Here is a 20,111-nt window from a genome sequence, read left to right as displayed (position 1 = left end):
TTGCCCTCTAAAGTGCAGTGTGCATTACAGCCTCTGTGTGCATCTGGAGAAGTCATTGCACTTCAAGTGTTTTGAAACAGTACGGATCATTTTTAAGCAAAGCAAGGCTATTAGATTATGCTAGGGTAGCTTTTCACACCATATATCCCATGTTATAAAAAGTGAGACCACATAAAAGCATTTTATTTGTTCATTTTAAAGCTTATTTGGTATTAACCTTTTTATGGTTTGCCATTTTTGTTTCCAGATGTTTCCTTTCTTATTTATTGCAAAAGGCTTTTATTATAATGTAGCTGTCCAGAGATTGGTGCTTTTGAAGGCAGGGGTGATATACATCAGGATATTGCTTAATGGCCTGCTGTGTTTACATGAGGATTGCAGAAAACAAACACTAAGCGTCTTTTGGGGCTTTTCTCCCTCATTTTCAGAGTACACTGTTCTTAGAACTCCCATAGATAACAAAGCACTAACCAGTGAATTTAATATGATAGCAATAACACTTAGCAGGGCTTTACCTCTCCAAACTGCTATGCAAACAGTGAATTCTCACAACACTTCTGTGAGGTTACCTAAGCATTATCATCACTTTCACTGAGACAATATGGTAACAGTTCATTTTTGTATAATATCATTTGTATTCCTAATTTTTTTAAAGAGGCAAACATAGGAATGCAGGTACAGGAATGCATTATGAAGTTAGTGACAACATTCCTATTGACTTCAGTAATCATGGATAAGAAACACTAATTCTAAATGTCATTTAGAAAAAAAACTTTAAAAAAAAAGTGGATTCAAGATGCAAAATTCAAATCCAGATTTCAAACACCCCAAAATGTGTGCATTTTTTAACCAATTTTTGTGTTTTACCATTAATGAAGATGGGGCCTTTGGCCAAATTCAGATCTGGATTTGGATGTCAAAAAACTCAACTAAGGTTTTGGTTTGCACCCACTTTGATTTTTAAAAACCAAGGACTAGACTTTTAACCCTGAACTGAAAATTAGTAGCAGCACTCCACACTTCTGTATAAGACTGAAGTGACAGAGGGCATTTGTTCTATATCCTAAACTATAATGAAGTAAACAAAGATGAATTCTGAGGATGTCAGGTCTCTGCTATTCATTTTGTAAGGTGCTCCTCATAAGTGTGGAATGCCCTCATGTGGAATGCTCAGTGTTAATTGCATGTTTCCTATTAGTTCCTTCCCTCCCCACCCCATAAATACTTCCATCTTTTGGGACCCATGCCCTCACTCTGAGTGCTAAATTCCTATTAGGACTTCTGAGGGTGGGTTGGTGGGATCCAATCCTGAATTTGGGGTCAATTCCTCCTTTTATATGCAGACAGTGTTACTGGCAGTATTGAATATGCATCAAGGGAAGAATGTCTATGTCAGGGGTCGGCAACCTCTGGCACGCAGTTCGCCAGGGTAAGCACCCATAGGGCCAGTTTGTTTACCTGCCGTGTCCGGAGGGTTTGGCGGATTGCAGTTCCCACTGGCTGCGGTTCACTGTTCCAGGCCAATGGGGGTGGTGGGAAGATGCGGCCAGCACATCCTTCAGCCCGCGCCACTTCCCGCAGTCTCCATTGGCCTGGAGCGGCGAACCGTGGCCAGTGGGAGCCACGATCGGCCAAACCTGCGGACACGGCAGATAAACAAACTGGCCCGGCCCGCCAGGGTGCTTACCCTGGCGAGATGCGTGCCAGAGGTTGCTGACCCCTGGTCTATGTGATCCCAATCCTACCTCCTTTGACATCCAAAACTCAGACACTGAAGTCAGAATTGGGCTTCTTGTTTTTTCAAGGGCATTACCACCTCTGCCCAACAATACAATTTCCAAACCTCAAATAAGAAATCTGATGCTGATTTGGGTGGGATTTTTATAAAATATTTTATTAAGAATAATAAGGATAAAGGTTACAAAAATACCAACTTTGTTAACTAACAATAATGCCATTAATTACAGATTTTTTGTAATAGAAGTTATAACCACAGTGTTCCCTTGTGATAGGCATTCAGCTAGTCTTATTCAATAGGCAACATTAATATGTTCCTATTTAAATACAAGAAAAAGAATCGAACCATCCACAGCATTTCACTGACAGCTCCCTGAAGTCAGATTCCAAATTAGGAAACTCCATAAGCATAAGTCCATGAGCCTATTTATAAAAAGACACTGTAAAGGTAGGGTGAAAAGCAATGTTAGTTCTTGTCAGCAGCCCCAATGCTTGTGATACAGTATTATACCACTGCATGTGAAGAAAGAAGAAAATAATTGGTAAGAAAACATTTAATGACCAGTCCAACAGACTTTACGCTGCCAAAACTCCCACTTACTTCCAATGGGGTCAGTTGGTTCATATTCAGGCTTCTAAGGGGATATGATTTTTCATGCCTTTTGATATTTGGGGATTATGTAAATGGATGTGTAGCCATCTTAGACAGTACAGAGCAACCTTCAAGCCAGGTGCTGCATGCAGTCTTTTGGCAAAAAATATCCACTGATTTCAATGGGCATTTTTGCCCGAGTAGATTATGTCCCTCACAGAAAACTTCAGGTATTATTCTGAAAACCCTAAATTGCATGAGTAGCCCCATGAAATTCCATGGGACTACGCACAGGAGCAAGGGTTTTCAGGATTTCCTATGACAGCTCTCATCTTAAACCTGGGGAAAGGATTTCAGCAGCATCAAGACCACTTAGAGCTCTAATTCCCTGGGGAGTCATGCATTTGTTTTCCTTTCATGACTTTAGGATTAGAGTCAAGGGAAAAAAGCGTAAAGAGGAGGTTTGCAGTAACAAATCCAGATCCAGTGCCCACCAAAAAAAATCAATAATAAAGCTCCCATTGATTTTAATGGGGCAGAACCAGCCCTTAAGTTTTTCAAAGTCCCATGTCAATTATTAATTACACTTCTCTCTGTTATCCCAGCCCTGGGACTAGTTATCCTTCTTGCCTGGATCAAAAGTTTGAAAAACAAAGCTGAATTTGGGTTAAGAAAATGTCAGTGACTGAGGGTTTTTTCCTAATTACTTGTTTCATAGCCTTTACATGACTACCACCCAATTTTTCTCTTAAATATGGCCCTGGCCAAAACTGCATCCACAGAGCCCAGGCAAATGCCCATTTAAGTCAGTAGGAGGCGCTCCTGGTACTTCAATGAGCACTGGATCAGGCCCCTAGTTGTTATAAAAAATATTGTTAAAACAATGAAAAGTCCCTTAACAGTGTCCTTGTGAAGGAGAATGCTGTAGCTATAACATTTGCCTGGTACAGTACCATTGGTACCAACAAGAAATATTCACAGGAATAAATGAAGTACAAATTAATTACCACGTCATTATTCTTCTCTTTCCTTGCTTTTCAGAGTGTCAAATTCTCTCCATACTGAGAGAGAGCGCGCGCACCCCTAAGCAAGTGCTTACAAACACATTAAGTTCTAGAGCATTGACTCTGCACAACTCATTTTACTGAGATGCTGCCCAGAACAAACAGGTAAAAATCCTTACACATTGTCTAACAAAAAACAGTATATTTATCATATATATATATATAAAATCATATTGTCCTCTGCACAGCAGACGATTATAACTAAAATACTTTAGGATCCAATTTATTTTATTTTATTTTGTTGGTAGACATAACAAAATGCCTGCAAATATAATACAGTGAGCACATAACAAGTCTTAGAATAGGAAAAGTAAATATGTCATTGTATACTTTATCCACGCTCTTCTCAATGGCACAAAATAAAAACTCACTTGGAGTTCCTCATCTCTCCTTAAAAGTTAATCCTTTTAGTTAAGATATAGTCAGTGTATATTTAATGCGAATATACACTTTACATAAATGGCAACAATTTCTTGTAAGTGCTACAGGCTAAATCCTGCCCTCTGCTGGGCTAGAAAACAAGAGGAGCCTTAGGGAGAGTGTATGAAGCCTAATCCTGTTCACTAGCAGACAAAGTGGGAGGTACACCCAGCTCACATCCAGGCATACAAGTGATGAGCCGGAGGAAGCCCTTATGAGTAGTCCTACTCATGGGAGTAGTCCCATTTTGGTCAGTGGGACTACTCACATGAGGAAGGATTTTCAGGAACATGCCTATTTATCTGCTTGCTGCATGACCTCTTGCTTTGCGCCAGTAGACTGTTTTGGGTGTTATTCAGCGAAGCACTTAAGCCTATGCTGAAATCCGTCCCTATTCAGCAAAGCATTTAACTATATAGCTAACCCATTAAAGTCAAAATGCTTTGTTGATTAGGGACAGTTTGGGGAATCAGTGCCTTCTCAGCCTCCCAAGGCAGCTCCCCTGCATGGTTATTTTTACCAAGGCAGGATTCAGCCCTATGTCACTTATATGTAATTATAGTGAAATGTTCTTTACTTTTACACAGTGATGTCAGTTTAGGGGCTATGTAGTTAGATATGGTACATACTTTACAGTCTGCTATCTGAAACATATGCATTTACATATGGTAGTTCATGAATAAAGTAACAATGAAGTTCCTTACACAATTTAACGTACAGTAGTAAGTACAATGGGATTATATAATGTATCATTTTTCCAGCAGGTACATGGTAATTAGTGCCATCTAACGTAAAATATTGCCATTTGCTAATTGTTTAGTACTTTCAGCTACACAATACATGTTCTAAAGGAGCACAAGGAAACCTCATAGATGTTGACTGTTTGCTCTCTTGCTCCATTTCTAGTATGGAAAATTATGGCCCTAAGTGTGCAAGTAGACATGCAACACAAGCATAAACCGTTAGAGACATGTTGCATACTTTACAACAGGCCAGATTTATCTCTGCAATAATTCTATTGGCTTCAAAGAAGTTATACCAAAGATGTATTGTTTAACCAAATGTTTAGGTTTTTCTTGAAGATAATATAACACCTATAAATAAAACATATTTAATGTTACTGAAATCAAAAGATGTATGTTCCATTCTATTTGAAATTTTGGTTCTTTTAGTGGTTCTGTTTGTTAAATATGAAGGGCTGACATTCCGCCCCCCCGACAGCATATGCCTTTTGCAATGCCCTCAGGCATACCTGAGGGCACAATTTGCTTTTAAATGCATTAATGAAAACAATATTCTTTTTTTTTTCCTGTTGATTCTATCAGCTCATAGTCAGATTCTACTCTTATCCTGCTGTAAATCCAGAGTTATTCCCTTGAGTTACTGAGAAATCTGGCCCAAACTCTCTATTACAATGCAATTAATTTTAACAGTAAAAATGGTCTGTCATTAGCTAATCAAGATACATTCCTGGGATCCCACGAAATACACTTTTAGGTGTGTTTTTTAAATACGAGGGTTCATCTACACTGCAGCTGGAGGTGCAGTTTCCAGCTCTGATTGAGCTAGCACACTAAAAATAGCTGTGTAGCCACAGAAACCTGGGCAGCTGCATGGGCTTAGCCGCCTGATTGCAGCCCCATCAGTGACTCTAGATAAGTACTCAGGAAGCTAGCCCATGCCATTGCCAGCACCAACAGCTACACGACTATTTTTAACGTGCTAGCTCAAGCAAATCTAGCACGTATAGATTTGTGTACATCTACCTGAGCAGTGAATTACACCTCCAGCTGCAGAGTAGATGTACCCTGGAACAATTCAAAAAAGACTGATAACTTGCTAATCAACCTGTTTCTCGGTCTCATCCCTCATCCATAGGATATATTGTAATATCCCTTAGGACAGCAAGTACAGAGCCAGATCCTATAAATCCTATGTAAAAGGAGCTCCCAAGGACTTCAATGGTTGCTCTGTTCATGGAGGGCTTGCAGAATTGGACCCACAATGAAATGAGCAAATAAAAAGATATTTTAAGTTTAGCATTTAACATATTTAAATTCTGCATATGGGGGAAGAGAATTAGGTCCATATATGCTGTTCTTGATCAACGCACACAGCTCTCAATAGAACTTTTGCCACAAACAGAGAGCAGTATATGGTACATAGCAAGAGTAAGGAGTGTTAAAGAAAAAAAGGCTTTGTTTGTTTCTCATGGACAAGCTGATCTGGAGAAGCAGCCTAAAGAGGCCACATGAGCTATTTCCACAAAACACTTCTGCATTCAGCAATAGTATCTTTGCAATTTTGTTTACCCATTCAAGTATCTTCAGGAGATATGTCACCATACTTGCATATTCTGTAGCTCACTTCAACATCTATAAAACAACACTGATAGACAAAATCTTCAGAAAACACCCATAAATATCAATAGAAGATCAAGAAACTTGACTATCAAGTAGTTTTTTAAAAAATCATGGATCTTTACATTACACATTAATTTCACGCTCTCTGAAATCTTCATGTGAATGGAATTGGTGGTTTTGTGTGAAATATTCAGCTATAACTCAGATTTGTACGTCAACAAGATTTTGCGTATCCACTTGGAGTAATATGCCACTCTGACAAAAATCCCAGGACGATTTGGAATAGCACATCCGCGGCCAGGAACGATAACACCCACTATTATTTTCATCCTGTTTTGTTCACAGACCAAGGGGCCACCATAATCCCTCTAGGAAAAGAGAAATAAAGAACATTAATTTGTGAACAGTAAACGACACAGTTCCCACTTGTTTTCTTTGAGTTATTGGGTAGCAACCTACTCTAGGAACCTTCAGTAAGACTATCCATGGAGTAGTGTGATATCTTCATTTATACAGAGCATCACAAACAGGACCTACATCAACAAACAGCAGGGTTGGCTCTAGGTTTTGTCAGGCCTCTATGCAAAGAGCCACGCAAGAGAGGCTCCATCCAGATACCTTTTCACCTCTGATTGTAATTCCTCCAAACTTCTACATACCAACAATACTGCTTCCTTCCCTCAGCTAGCTGGCAAGTGCAAAATATGTACAGTGTACATAAAAGCCAGTCGGCAAACAGGACAGATGGTTGGAAAATCTCTGGTGCAATGCCAGGCTATTGATAGAAGGGTTCTGAGAGAGCCAGCAGTGATATCCCTCTATCACATGTTGGGCAGCAAGGCCCCTGGGTGCATAGAGCTGCATGTGTTTGCACAGATGGCAAAGGCCATCACCAAGAATGATTCAGAAATTAATTAGCCACAACTATAAAAAGGAGAATACCTCCTCTCTCCTCAATGAACAAGCATAACTCATTATTTTTAATGGGTGATACACACATGCATCAATACAAGCTCTACATGCAAAATTCCCATCATATATGTGTGCACTAGCATGGCACACACTAACTGGCCCAGGTGGATCCTGCTGGCACATAAGAAAAGTTCCCTAGTGCATGCTAATGTAGGCCCATTGTAAACAGTAACACGTTAACATGTGCTAGAGAACTTTTAGTGTGCCTCTGCGGGGTCCATACAGCGCAGTGCGCAACACACTAGTGTAACTAGAATTTATAACTCTCTGGTGATGACTAATGCACCGTGTAGACAAGCCCTTAGTTAGCACTGACATTCTTTAAGTTTTGATTAGCTAACGAACTATAAAATCATGCAATCTTCATTCACTGATGCCAGCGAGTAAGGACTGGGCACTAAGAAGTGTTTGCATCAGATCTTAAAATACTGCCTTAAACATAAAAGATAACTATCCTTGTATCCTCTCCAGATCACTTCAGAATGAACAGTGATTGACCTCTTCAAAAAAACAGCTGGTTTTCTTAGCTCTTGCTGATTGCAGGCTTATTCACAGACGATGCCTGTACTATTATAGCATCACCAAACCTGCTGGTGAAATATTGTCTACTGGGGTTTCACCTGCCATTCTGACTTAATTTTCCTTAATCTGATAGCTCTATTTTTCTGTTTGTTCCATACTGATAGAGGTTGCTCCAAGGGAAACACAGGAAGAGGGAAATCATCCACTGGTTATAATCATAATTAATATTGATTCGCTTCATTTCTTCTTACAGGAAAAAATGAAGAGCTGGATTTCCTGAGGACTTCTATCTATGCAGGAGTGTCATTTACATCTAAGCACCCACGAGAACTAATTGATAATGAACCAAATGTTTAATTTTGAAGAAAATACGTTGTTATAACAAAATGAACCCACTAAGGAGTCACATTAACATGCCGCTACCTAAACAGGACATGCCTCCCCCAAGTCTTGGTGCTGTCCTTGGGTAGGGAAAAGTCCATTGTTTTATTTATAGTGAGCTACTTAAAACTTCCTTGTATCCATCTAAACCAAATGTGTACTCATACTAGTGGCTGTTGCCCTCTCCACCCATCATCTCAGCTGGCAGACTGTCAGTCCAAAAATGATACATTACTACAATAAGAGGATTTTGTACCTTTTCCTCTACATCCTAATCAATTCTCACTCAAAGTGACTGATTCAAACCCAAATGAAGTCAGTGAAAAGACTCTCCCTGACTTGACCGAGCTTTGGCTCAGGCTGCAATTGAAGGATACCAACGTATCTCACAAAGCTCTACTGTTCTATCTGGAAACAGAGCTACCATCTGCTATGTCTTTGTTCCTCTGGTAAGATCCCCACCACAATCAAGGAAGAATGCCAATATATCCCAGAAGTGTATATAACAACTAAAACTGCCACAAATTCTGAATCTAATCTATTTGATAAAGCTGCAAACACTCTAAATCCCAGTAGTCGTTGCATAGATGGTGAGACATCTACCCTGAGAATGTTGGAACTCTGTTCATAGCTCTCTCTTTCAACATCACAATGATGTGGCCTATTTTGTTAATTTCTTGGGCAACTCCTCACTTGGTTAAGCAGCTAAACTGATTGCAATCCTACTGGCAATTCAGATAAACTGCTACCGCTGCTCACAGACTGCCTGATGTTGCCACCTTATTCACACTGAATAGTACTTACTCCACAAACAGACCCCAGTCCACCAAAGTATGTGATTTAACCATGCTGAGTAAACTTTGCATGTGCTCAAGGGCTTTGTTGGATTGGGGTCATAGTCCCATTGATTTCAGAGGAACTAAGAATAAGCTATTATCCAATGCGAGTCAGGGTGGCAGAAAAGAGTCTTCCAGAAAGAGACCTTTGTTTGCAATGTGCATTGAAAGGAAATAGCATCCATGTTTTCTTTCTACTTACAAATTAAATGCAGAGAGAATAATTAGGCAAACACCAGGAAAGTATTACTGGTAAAGTAAAAAACAACCCCTGAGCAGATGTTTGTAGATTCTTGCACTCTATCTATAGCCATACTATTTTACCTCACATGGTCCAGTGCCAATGCCCTCAGCCCCAGCGCAGATTTCTGACTCGTTCACAGTAATCTTTCCTTTGAGATATTGGTTGCACTTCTCATTTCCCATAATAAATAGGTTTGCTACTTGGAGCAGGCCATCAAAGTGAATCACTAGCATTGAAAACAAGAGCAACAGTCAATTGTGCACAAATTATATTACATTTTAATGAAAATGAACACTAAGTACAAAAACTGTTTATGCTGATATATGTCACCTTACCAGCTGCACGTTCTACCAAACTCTCCAGTAATATACATGCATGTTTTAGATTTCTTACATTTGTTACAGCTAAATGACAGGTAAGAAAGTGTGTCTGGAGTGTGTTTAATATTTTTAGATTATAATACCTGGAGATGTTTGTTGTACTTGTAATAGGGTTACCCGTTTTTCCCGGACATGTCCAGCTTTTTGGTACTCAAACCCCCGTCTGGGGGAATTTCCAAAAAGCCGAACATGTCCAGGAAAAATACTCCAGGGACGCAGGGTCCAGAGGCATGGGGGCTGCCCGAAGCCGGTAGCGCTCGGGCAGCTCGGCGCTTACAGAGCCCAGGAGTTCAGGGAGCACTGCAGCCGCCAGAGCCCGTGAGGGGAAGTGCCCGGCCGGGGGCGCAGGGTCCGGAGGCATAGGGGCTGCCCGAAGCCCAAGCGCTACCGGCTTCACGGTTTGCCAGGCAGCCTCCAGATCCTGTGCCCCCAGCTGGGCGCTTCCCCTCCGGGCTCCAGCTGCGCTGGGGAAGCGCCGGCCAGGGCGCAGGGTCTGAGGGCTGCCCAGCAAACCGTGAAGCCGGTAGTGCTCGGGCAGCCCTTTCCGCGTGGCTCGGAGGGAGGAGGGGGAATGCAGGGCGCTCAGAGGAGGGGGCGGAGTTAGGGCAGGGGCTTTGGGGAAGGGGCGGAGTTGAGGCGGGGAAGGGGTAAAGTTGGGGCGGGGCCAGGGTGGGAAAGGGGCGTGGCCAGGGCCCCATGGAGTGTCCTCTTTTTTTATTTTTTAAATATGGTAACTCTAACTTGTAAGAGTACAAGACTGGAGTATGGATTTCCGGGTTCTATTCCCTAAACAACCAATGATTTGCTGTATGACTTTGGAAAAAATCACTGAGGGTAAGATTGAGACTTTCGGTGCAATTCTGACTCCACAAAAATCAATGGGAGTCAGGGCCGGCTCTAGGCACCAGCAAAGCAAGCAGTTGCTTGGGGCGGCAGATTTGCAAGGGGCGCAAGAATCCAGCATGGGAGCTGAGAACCAACAGGGGGCCCTGGGAGCTGTAGTTCCTTGGTTGGCTCCCTGCCTATAGAACCAGCCCTGAAGCACAGAAAGAACTACATTTCCCAGCATTCCCTTGGCCACTAGCAACAGGAAAGGGTGTGGGAAAGGAGTATGGAACTGAAATCTGCAGCTTGCTGTGAATGGTAGGAACAGAGCCAGCTCTAAGTTTTTTGCCGCCCCCCACCCCCGCACCCTGGGCTCCCCCCGCACCCCTGTATTGCCCCAGCCCTGGACTCTTCCCTCCGCCCCACGCCTCCTGCCCCAGCCCTGTGCGTCCCCTCCCACACCCCCTGCTGCCCCAGCTCTGGCCCTCACCCGCACCCCCTGCCGCCCCAGCCCTGGGCTCTCCCCCAAAGAAGGAATTGGGGGGACTAAATGGATGATGCACCTCTCTATCTGAAGCCTAACAAGAGAGGTATGTGGATCCCACTAGAATTTAAAATGAAAAGTAAGGGAGGGGAGGCTCTGGATCTGGGCAGCTTTAGATACAGTACCAGGCACTTAGGAGGATTTCCACTTCTGAGCCATGGAAGCAGAAATTGATTTTTCCTTTCCAGATATAGCTAATATTCAGAAAGGGAATCTAGCACCTGCCTTCCAAATTTGAACACCCTCAACATTCAGGAGTTCTCAAGCTCAATTTGGGCAGTTGTTACTTCATTTCCCCCAAATCAAATATACTGATCCACTGTAACTTGCTGTAGAAAAAGTAGAATAAATTGAGCAAGAAATGCTTCCCAGTGGTTATTAGGACTGGAATTGCTATTTTCAACAGCCATTGCTTTTTTTTTTTTTTTTAAGTTTTAGTTTTATTTGTTTAAAAGGAAGACCGTGATAGTGCATTCCCCATAGAAAGAAAGAATGGAACAAAAGAATAATAAAGGCACCTCAACTTTTTCTCATTTATGTAGGACAGTCTTATAATATGCATCCAGATATTCTCCAGTCACACAAGCTGAAAATTGTTCCACTTTACTGCAGTTCTGTAACCATATGGGAACCAGTCCTGTCTGTGTTCTGTGCACATCCAAAATTCCTGCTGAATGACCTGCCCTGGGAGCGAGTTACCAGTGACCCAGGGCTAGGGTGGCAGGAGGGTGCAGTTGTGGGGGGGGGGGGGGGAAGAGCCCAGGGCTGGGTTGGGGGGCAGCCAAAAAATTTTTTGCTGGGGGCAGCAAAAAACCTAGAGCTGGCCCTGATGGGAGTTATGTCATTGACTGCATCAGAGCAAGGATTTCACCCTTTGTCTTGCCCTGAATAAAAGGCAATATGCAGTTGTGCCACCCTCAGATCAGCCTAGGGAAGGAACTATGACTTAGGGTATGTCTACACTGGTCCATGCCAGCTGCCTTGGCCTAATGGGCTGTTTAATTGCAATGCAGATGTTCAGGCTTTGGCTGGAGCCCAGGCTCTGGGACCCTGCAAGGTGGGCGGGTCCCAGAGCTTAGGCTGCAGCCTGAACCTAAATATCTACACCGCTATTAAACAGCACCACAGCTCAAGCTCTGTGAGCCCAAGTCAGCTGGTACGGGCCAGCCACGGGTGTCTAATTGCAGTGTAGACATGCCCTGAGAGTAACCATCACAAATTCCTTCACTGTTCAGCTACTCTGGATAGCACAGTGTGGGTTGAAGTGCAGAACCAAGGCTCTGCTCACACTCTACTCATCTGTTTGAGGAAGAGGAAGTAGCAGCCCACAGAGCTTGCTCTGCATGTAGAGTGGCAATCTGCTTTAGGTATGGCATATAGCATAGGGGCCTCACTTGCCTGTTCTCTGAGCAACCACATATGGGAAGCTACAATGTTGCCCTTGATCACAGTGTGACTTCGTTTTCCCAGTTGTAAAATGGGCATAATAAAACTTCTCTACCCGATAGGATATTTGTGAGGACTAATAAAATCATTAAAATTTACAAAGTATTGTACAAGATCCTTGGAAGAAAGCTGCTATGAAATGTATATTATTTTTTTATGAAATAATGTAATAGTTAAAACTACTATTAATTGTCTTAGACTAATTTTTTTTTTTTTTGCTGACAATGCTTTCTCTTATTACTTCACTGTGTTGAAATCTCTTTCCCCCCCCACAAATAGCTTCCATTTTCCTGTGGATTTTCTCCACTTTCTCTTTTGTGGATATGATGCTGTCAAGTCCCATACTGTAACCATTATCCCCACATCCAAGAAGAAATGGCATGTCTACATGGGGAAATTGATCGGAATAGCTATTGCGGAATAAACTGTTCTGGAATAGCTGCCCATGTGGACACTTTTATTTCAGACCAAGAGGGCTTCTTTCTGGATTATGATTAACTAGAAAAAGGCACTATTACTCTAGAATAAGTGTCTCCACATTGAAATTATTCCAGAATAGTTAGAGTGCTTTAAAAATCACACCCTAACTTATTCCAGAATAATTTCCCTGTGTAGACAAACCAAAGAAAACATAGAAATGGCCATATTGGGTCAGACCCATGTTCCGTCTAGCCCACTATCCTGTCTTCCAACAGTGGCCTGTGCCAGATGATTCAGAGGGAATGAGAAGAACAGACCGATTATCAAGTGATCCATCCCCAGTTGTCTAGTCATAGCTTCTGGCAGTTAGAAGAACATGGGGTTGCATCCCTGACCATCTTGGCAAATAGCCATTGACGGATCTAACCTCCAGGAACGTATCTAATTCTTTTTTGTACCCAGTTATACTTTTGGCCTTCACAACATCCCCTGGCAACAAGTTCCACAGGTTGACTGTGTGTTATGTGAAGTACTTCCTTATGTTTGTTTAAAACCATCTGTCTATTAATTTCATTGGATGACCCTTGGTTCGTGTGTTATACGAAGGAATAAATAATAATAAATAATACTTCCCTATTCACTTTCTCCACACCGTTCATGATTTTATAGACCTCTATCATATCCCCTCTAGTCATCTCTTTTCTAAGATAAACAGTCCCAGTCTTTTTAATCTCTCCTCATGTGGAAGCCCTAATCATGTCTGATGCCCTTCTGTGTACCTTTTCCAATTCTAATATATCTATTTTGACATGGGGTGACCAGAGCTGCATGCAGTATTCAAAGTGTGGCCATACCATAGATTTATATAGTGGCATTAGGATATTTTCAGTCTTATTATCTATCCCATTCCTAATGGTTCTTAATATTCTGATTGTTTTTTACTGCCACTGCACATTGAGCAGATGTTTTCAGAGAACTATCCATGATGACTCTAAGATTTCTTTTTTGAGTAGTAACAGCTAATTTACACCCAATCATTTTGTATATACAGATGGGATTATGTTTTCCAATGTGCATTAATGTGCACTTATCAACACTGAAGTTCATCTGCCATTTTGTTGCCCATTCACCCAGGTTAGTGAGATCCCTTTGTAGCTCGTCGCAGTCAGTCAGCTTTGGACTTAACTATCTTGAGTAACTTTGAATCATCTGCAAATTTTGCCACCTCACTGTTAACCCCTTTTTCCAGATAATTTTTGAATATGTTGAAGAGCACTGGTCCCAGTACAGATTACTGGGGGGACCCTGCTATTTACCTATCAGAGATAGGGCTTCTTTTTAGAAACCTATCAGCTGCCATTCAGCTGACAGATCGGGCTGCAGTTAGTGTGGGAGGGTTCTCATACAGTATGTGCACCAACACCGGAGGGGGATGAAACACTTTGCCAGTGGGTTTCACAGCTATTTGCTAACAGCAGAGGAAATGTCAGATTCCATTTCTGGCTCAGGGGTGGAGAGGAGAGCATATTCTAGTAGGTGTAGACTCTTCTGCTCACCCCTCATAAGTTTAACCAATTCTCTCCAACCTATCCCTGTCCCAGTTCTGTTTTTTCCCCCATCACTAGCTCCTCATCCCAGTCCTAGCCTCCTTGTCCAGCAAGTCCTAGTGCCCCCATCTCTAGTCCCTGTCCTAGTTCCCCCCACTTACAGTCCAAGTCTCCTTGCCTAGCCATTCCTGGTTCCCAGCCCAACCCTCTAGGCTCTTTGCCCCCAGTTTCCTTGCCCAGCCCATTCCAGTTCCCTGCTGTCTCCTCATCTGATCTGCCTCTGTCACACACATCCCAAGACTCCAGCTACCTTCCTGATGTTCCCCATCCCCACTGGCTTCCAGTCCAGGTCTCTTTGCCCAGCCAACACCAGTTCTCTCTCTCTCTCTCTTTCTCACACACACACACGTGTGTCAGACCAGTCTCCCCTCCCCCCCACCACCTCATGTTCCCTACCTATTGGTTCCTAGCTCCTAGTATCCTTGCCCAGCCAGTCCCAGTCTTGCCCCTCTCTTCCCCCCCACCCCAAACCATGAGTCCCATTTTCCTCCTCACACTCCAACAGCCTCTAGTCTCAGTCTGCCAACCCCTAGGTTCCTTCTCCGAATCTACTCCCCCCAACCCTGTTGCATTCCAATCAGGCAGCTTTCTCCTCCAGCAGGACAGCACTGAGAGCACTTGCTCTCAGTTCCAGTGCCCATCCCTGGCCCTCAGCAGCCCAGGCCTGCAATAGCAGGCACAGTCTTGCTCAGCCCTAGGCTGGAGCATGTGCACTACAGATAGATACTTAAGTGATTTTACCAGTTAAACTCTAAGCAATGTCCACTGAGCATGTGTTAACTGAGATTTTTCAAAAGTTTATAACTTGGCCAAAATTGAGCAGATTTTCACAGGGATGACAAAAGGAGCATCTCTGACACAAAGGCCACCTCCCTGCCAAATTTAAAATCCCTGACCAAAGTATGGGACTGCTACAGCTTCTCAAAGAAAATGTCATATTTTTTTAACATATATAAAACCATGCATTTTTCCCTAGCCTCGTTCTCAGACACAGCTGAACTGTTTTGGCTTAATTTTTCAATAATATTGTAAAGCTTGACGAAGACATCGAGCAAGGAAAATTTCATCTGAAACAGTTAAAGTTTGGCAATGTTATAAGCAATTGAAAACAAGATCTTATAATGGGACATTTTAGGGAACTTCAATATTAGGCAGCACTACTAGCCCTGCCTATCACATGTTGGGAATGGGAACTAAGCAGCATATATTGTTTCACTCAGTTTTAAAAACTAATATCTTACATCCTGTGTGTCCCCATCCGTACACACTGCAGGTGGTCCTCTCTGGAATGGTACATCCAGAAATGGGCAATCTGATGAGATCCACAAAATTATTGAATACTACAGCTCTGCAAAGAGAAAATAAAGAGTAGATATGATGGATCTTATATAATATTTTAAACTGCTTTTTAAAAAAACAATATGATCTACGATAGCTCACAGTAATAATTAAAAATTGTGCCAAATTTTCTGCTTTATTTTTCTTCTCATGAAAATCTGGGAGTTCCTTTTAACTGCTTTTTGAATTGCAGATGTTATTTCTCAAGCAGCTTTCCTGTAGTGCTGTTACTGCTTTTATTCTGTTTAATTTGGGTTTTCTGTACAAAGATAAACAATGAAGACATAAAGAGGATACCCTTAATTTGAATAAACATTTATGATAATATGATGGTACATATGAAGGGTCATATGTACAAAAGGAGCTCACTTACAATCTAGTGTTTATTTTATTCTATAAATTAAAACCACACACCATTCTATTTAACGAGACCTGATTATCAGGAAGAAAAATACATGTAGGGCATGATTTTTCAGAAATGGCATTTGTTTTTGTTGGTTCAGAAGGTGAACGTGCATTTTTAACATATGTCCAAGAATTTGGGCTCCGTTCTGACGGAGGGCTCATTAACTTGAGGATCGAACTACATGCGCAAAACAGACTCTCTGGTAGTTGCTATTCCACACCAGTTATTGGGGCTACTGGATCAGCATAAAGATTTGTGAGCCCACTCTTGGTTAGGGTGATCAGATGTCCTGATTTTATAGGGACAGTCCTGATATTCGGGGATTTGTCTTATATAGGCACCTATTACCCCCACTCCCATGTCCTGATTTTTCACACTTGCTATCTGATCACCTTACTCTTAGTCATCTCAACTGTGGCCTTTTATGCCAGACTTCATGGGACCAGTGTAGAAGCTGTTTCTTTAGTACATAGTGAGTGCACAGGTACCATTTTTCAGCTATTCTGCTAGCAGACACCAGAATAACCCCTAAACAGAGACCTTGTACTGGACATAAGAATGACAGGTCAATTCCACCAGCAATGAATTGCTGGTAGAAATATAATCTAGCTACTATCCTTTGCATCAGCAAAAACTCAGGATGGCTGAAAAATCAGGTACATACTGTGAAGAATATTAAGCCAATCCCCAAAAGAAGAAAACAAAGCTTAGCAACTAATCACAAAGTTATAAATTATATCACTGTGAGTAGAGTTGGTGAACATTTTTGTCAATGTTTTTCAATGAAAAATGGCTTTTTTACACACACACACACACACACACACACACACACACACACACACACACACTCCACAAAGTTTTGTTTTCATCAACATCTTTCCTTTTTTGAAGGGGGAATTTTGTTTCTATTTTTTTTTTCATTTTATTTGGATGGGGAAAATCCTACTATTTTGCTCTTTTACTTTAACACACCCTTTCCCAGTGGGGTGGTGGGAAGTTAAATATTGTAAAGGTTTTGTTATTTCTCCTCCCAAAAGGATTATTTTTGTTTAAAATAAATGAAAATTTTCAAACAAGCTGAAAACGTTGTTTCTTTTGATTTTTTTCATGACCTATGCTTACTTTTCCTTTTTATGACCAGCTGTAAGTGTGAGTTTAATCTATATGGACATAATCTGTATTGCTACTATTTAGGTCTGAGCCCACAGTTCTTTCTTAGGCAAAACACCCACCAACTGGAGATCCTGGAGTTGGGAATATTAAGAACTAACCTGGCAAGTTTCAATAATACCAAATCAGACCCTTCAGGTCCATACACCAACTGGGAGATGTTCAGAACTTGTTTGCGTTTCTCTTCTCTTCTTTTGATATTATGAACTCCAAGCCATGCTTCATAGTCTTTCAAATCTTTGTACCTGAATAAGGCAAATTTGGTATGACACATTGGCATGTTACTTGGTCTAGTCTCAACACAAACATTTTTTTGGTACGGTAACATTCACATATACATGGAAAGATATTATCTGACACTCTTTGGTAGCGATGGACCCACACTGCCATTTCCAAGTCAAATCAGAACTTTTCCAAAAAATTCATCATGTTCAGATATAGTGTTTTGGTCTGGAAATAAAGTTCACATCCAGTTCTAAAGTTTTCCAAAATCCAAAAGCATTTTGGTTAGCGTCCATCTCCACTATTCCTGTATTCTCTCTCTCTTTTTTTTTTTTTGCATTTTATATCGATTCCACCAACTGTAAGATTGCATTATTTCACTTTGCAAGTACTGCAGCATGATAGAGAATGTGTTAACTGGTTATTAAAATTGTGGCATCTAAGACAAGAACTACTGAAGTATTATTTTTAAAAGTGGAAGTGATCCTGTAGCAGTTTACCCATCTTTTATCCACTTCTATATTAGGAACATTTATGATAAAAATATGCAGTTCATTTCCACGTATATTCATGGCAGGCCTCTTAGTCTATACTCTGGAAGATGCTAGGTCAGTAAATTAGAACACTTAGTAATTCAGCAGTGTATAGAGGGGAAAACAAGTAGGGATAAAATAAGAACTAATAGAAACTTGCATCCAAAACTCAAACGGAACCTTTTGGAAGACCCAACAGGTCAAACTTTTAAAAATTATTTAGTTTTCATTTGCACAATGAAACTATACTTCCTGATTTCAGCCAGTACCTAAAGGGGATGAACTCAAAGTTTGTTCTGTTTATATTTCCAAGGCAGAATAAGAAAGCTCCAGAAATTTCATGACCTCTCGGAATTCTTGTGAATATTCAGATATTATGGAGAAATGATGGCTAAGTAGTAAGGCTTGAATGCACAAAAGAAATTAGTTGTAGTAATGCTGAGCAGGGCCGGCGCGTCCACTAGGCGACCCTAGGCAGTCGCCTAGGGTGGCAGGATATGGGGGGCGGTATTTTGCCGTCTTCAGCAGCAATTCGGCGGCGGGGGTCCTTCTGCTCCACGTCTTCGGGGTGCTTCGGCAGTATGTCCTTCACTCGCTCCGGGACCCGCTGCTGAAGCGCCCCGAAGACGTGGAGCGGAAGGACCCCCCGCCGCCGAATGCTCTGAGGAGAAGCGCTGCCACCTAGGGCGGCAAAAACCCTGGCGCCGCTCCTGATGCTGAGCATCACAGCACCTACCTTTTAGGTGCCTAGAAAATCACTGCAATTCACTAAGCCTGAGTTAGGCACCGTGGCTCCTATACAGTGAATGATAGGCTCCTTTGATTGATTCACAGAAACCAGTATGCTAGGCAGGGTGTCACCTAAATTAGCCAATGGGAGATGCTGACCAAAGGTGAGTGTCAAATCCCACCACCTCCTAGAGATAGGCGTTTAAGTCCAGGCCCCAGGGAAGCAATTAGGTCTGCTAGCAATTCTCAGCTGTGAATCCTCTCTTGGAGTTAGGCACCTTTATGCCATTTTAGCAAGCTGCTGAAAAGGAGGGAGGGAAAAGAGGAGGAACACACTCATAATTTTAGCCAACTCATGAGGATAGTCACCTGGGATGTGGGAGGCTCCCAGTTGAAGTCTCCCTCCACCTGAGGGGGAGAAGAGATTTGAATTGGGATCTATCACTTCTCCAGTGAGTGCTCTAACCACTGGGCTATGTGACATTTGGATACAGGGCTCCTTCAGTCTCTCCTGGTGAAGCTGTTGCACTCTGGGTCAATAATTAGTCACCGGGGGACGTGATCCTGAATCGCTCATATCCTAGGTAATGTCTAACCATCAGCCTATAAGGGCTTGTCTACATTACCTGCTGGATCGACAGGCAGCGATTGATCCAGCGGGGGTCGATTTATCGCGTCTAGTCTAGACGTGATAAATCAACCGCCGAGCGCTTTCCCATCAACTCTGGTACTCCACCAGGGCGAGAGGCGCAGGCAGAGTCGATGGGAGAGTGTCAGCCATCGACTTACTGCAGTGAAGACACTGTGGTAAGTAGATCTAAGTACGTTGACTTCAGCTATGTTATTCAGGTAGCTGAAGTTGTATAATGTAGATCGATCCCCACCCCACCACCATTGTAGACCAGGCCTAAGTTATTCTCATGCATGTTCTCTCTCTCCCCACCTCTCTCCTCTCCCCGCCCAATGACTCAATGGGTTCAAACTCTGCCACACAAGTCTTTCCCCTTAACTTCTTGTTTCCATTCTTTTAAGGGTTTGGATGGATGGAATGTGCCACTAACTGTAATTTTTTCCCCCTAATAATATCCAAACTTTCAGATTCTCAGTGAACTGAACCTTTGAACTTCTTGAGATTTGCCCAGGTTTGTATTATACTCTAGCCCAGTGCTTCTCAAAGTCAGGCCGTCGCTTGTGCAGGGAAAGCCCCTGACGGTCCGGGCCAGTTTGTTTACCTGCCGCGTCAGTCGGTTCGGCCGATCGCGGCTCCCACTGGTTGCGGTTCGCCGCTCCAGGCCAATGGGGGCTGCAGGAAGCGGCGTGGGCCGAGGAATGTGCTGGCCGCCCTTACCGCAGCCCCCAC

The 20,111-nt window shown here is 42.4% G+C and overlaps 1 protein-coding gene across 2 annotated transcripts in view; it reads right to left on the bottom strand.

Moving 5' to 3' along the window:
• Positions 1–5,066: 5,066 nt before the first annotated feature.
• The window catches only part of HGF (hepatocyte growth factor), a 76,433-nt gene continuing 61,388 nt past the window's right edge, over positions 5,067–20,111 (bottom strand). For both annotated transcript variants that reach the window (XM_024114760.3, XM_005296964.5), the window contains exons 15-18: positions 17,369–17,512; positions 15,595–15,701; positions 9,212–9,357; positions 5,067–6,544 (exon numbers count right to left, since the gene is read on the bottom strand). In XM_024114760.3, the coding sequence (XP_023970528.1) occupies positions 6,371–6,544; positions 9,212–9,357; positions 15,595–15,701; positions 17,369–17,512 (571 nt within the window). In that variant the 3' untranslated portion in view covers positions 5,067–6,370. The remainder of the gene's footprint in view (positions 6,545–9,211; positions 9,358–15,594; positions 15,702–17,368; positions 17,513–20,111) is intronic.

Source organism: Chrysemys picta, chromosome 1 (genome assembly GCF_011386835.1).
Source record: "Chrysemys picta bellii isolate R12L10 chromosome 1, ASM1138683v2, whole genome shotgun sequence".
NCBI classification, from domain to species: domain Eukaryota; kingdom Metazoa; phylum Chordata; order Testudines; family Emydidae; genus Chrysemys; species Chrysemys picta.
The sequence above is the reverse complement of the archived record's forward strand: the minus strand, read 5'-3'. Positions and strand labels throughout refer to the sequence as shown.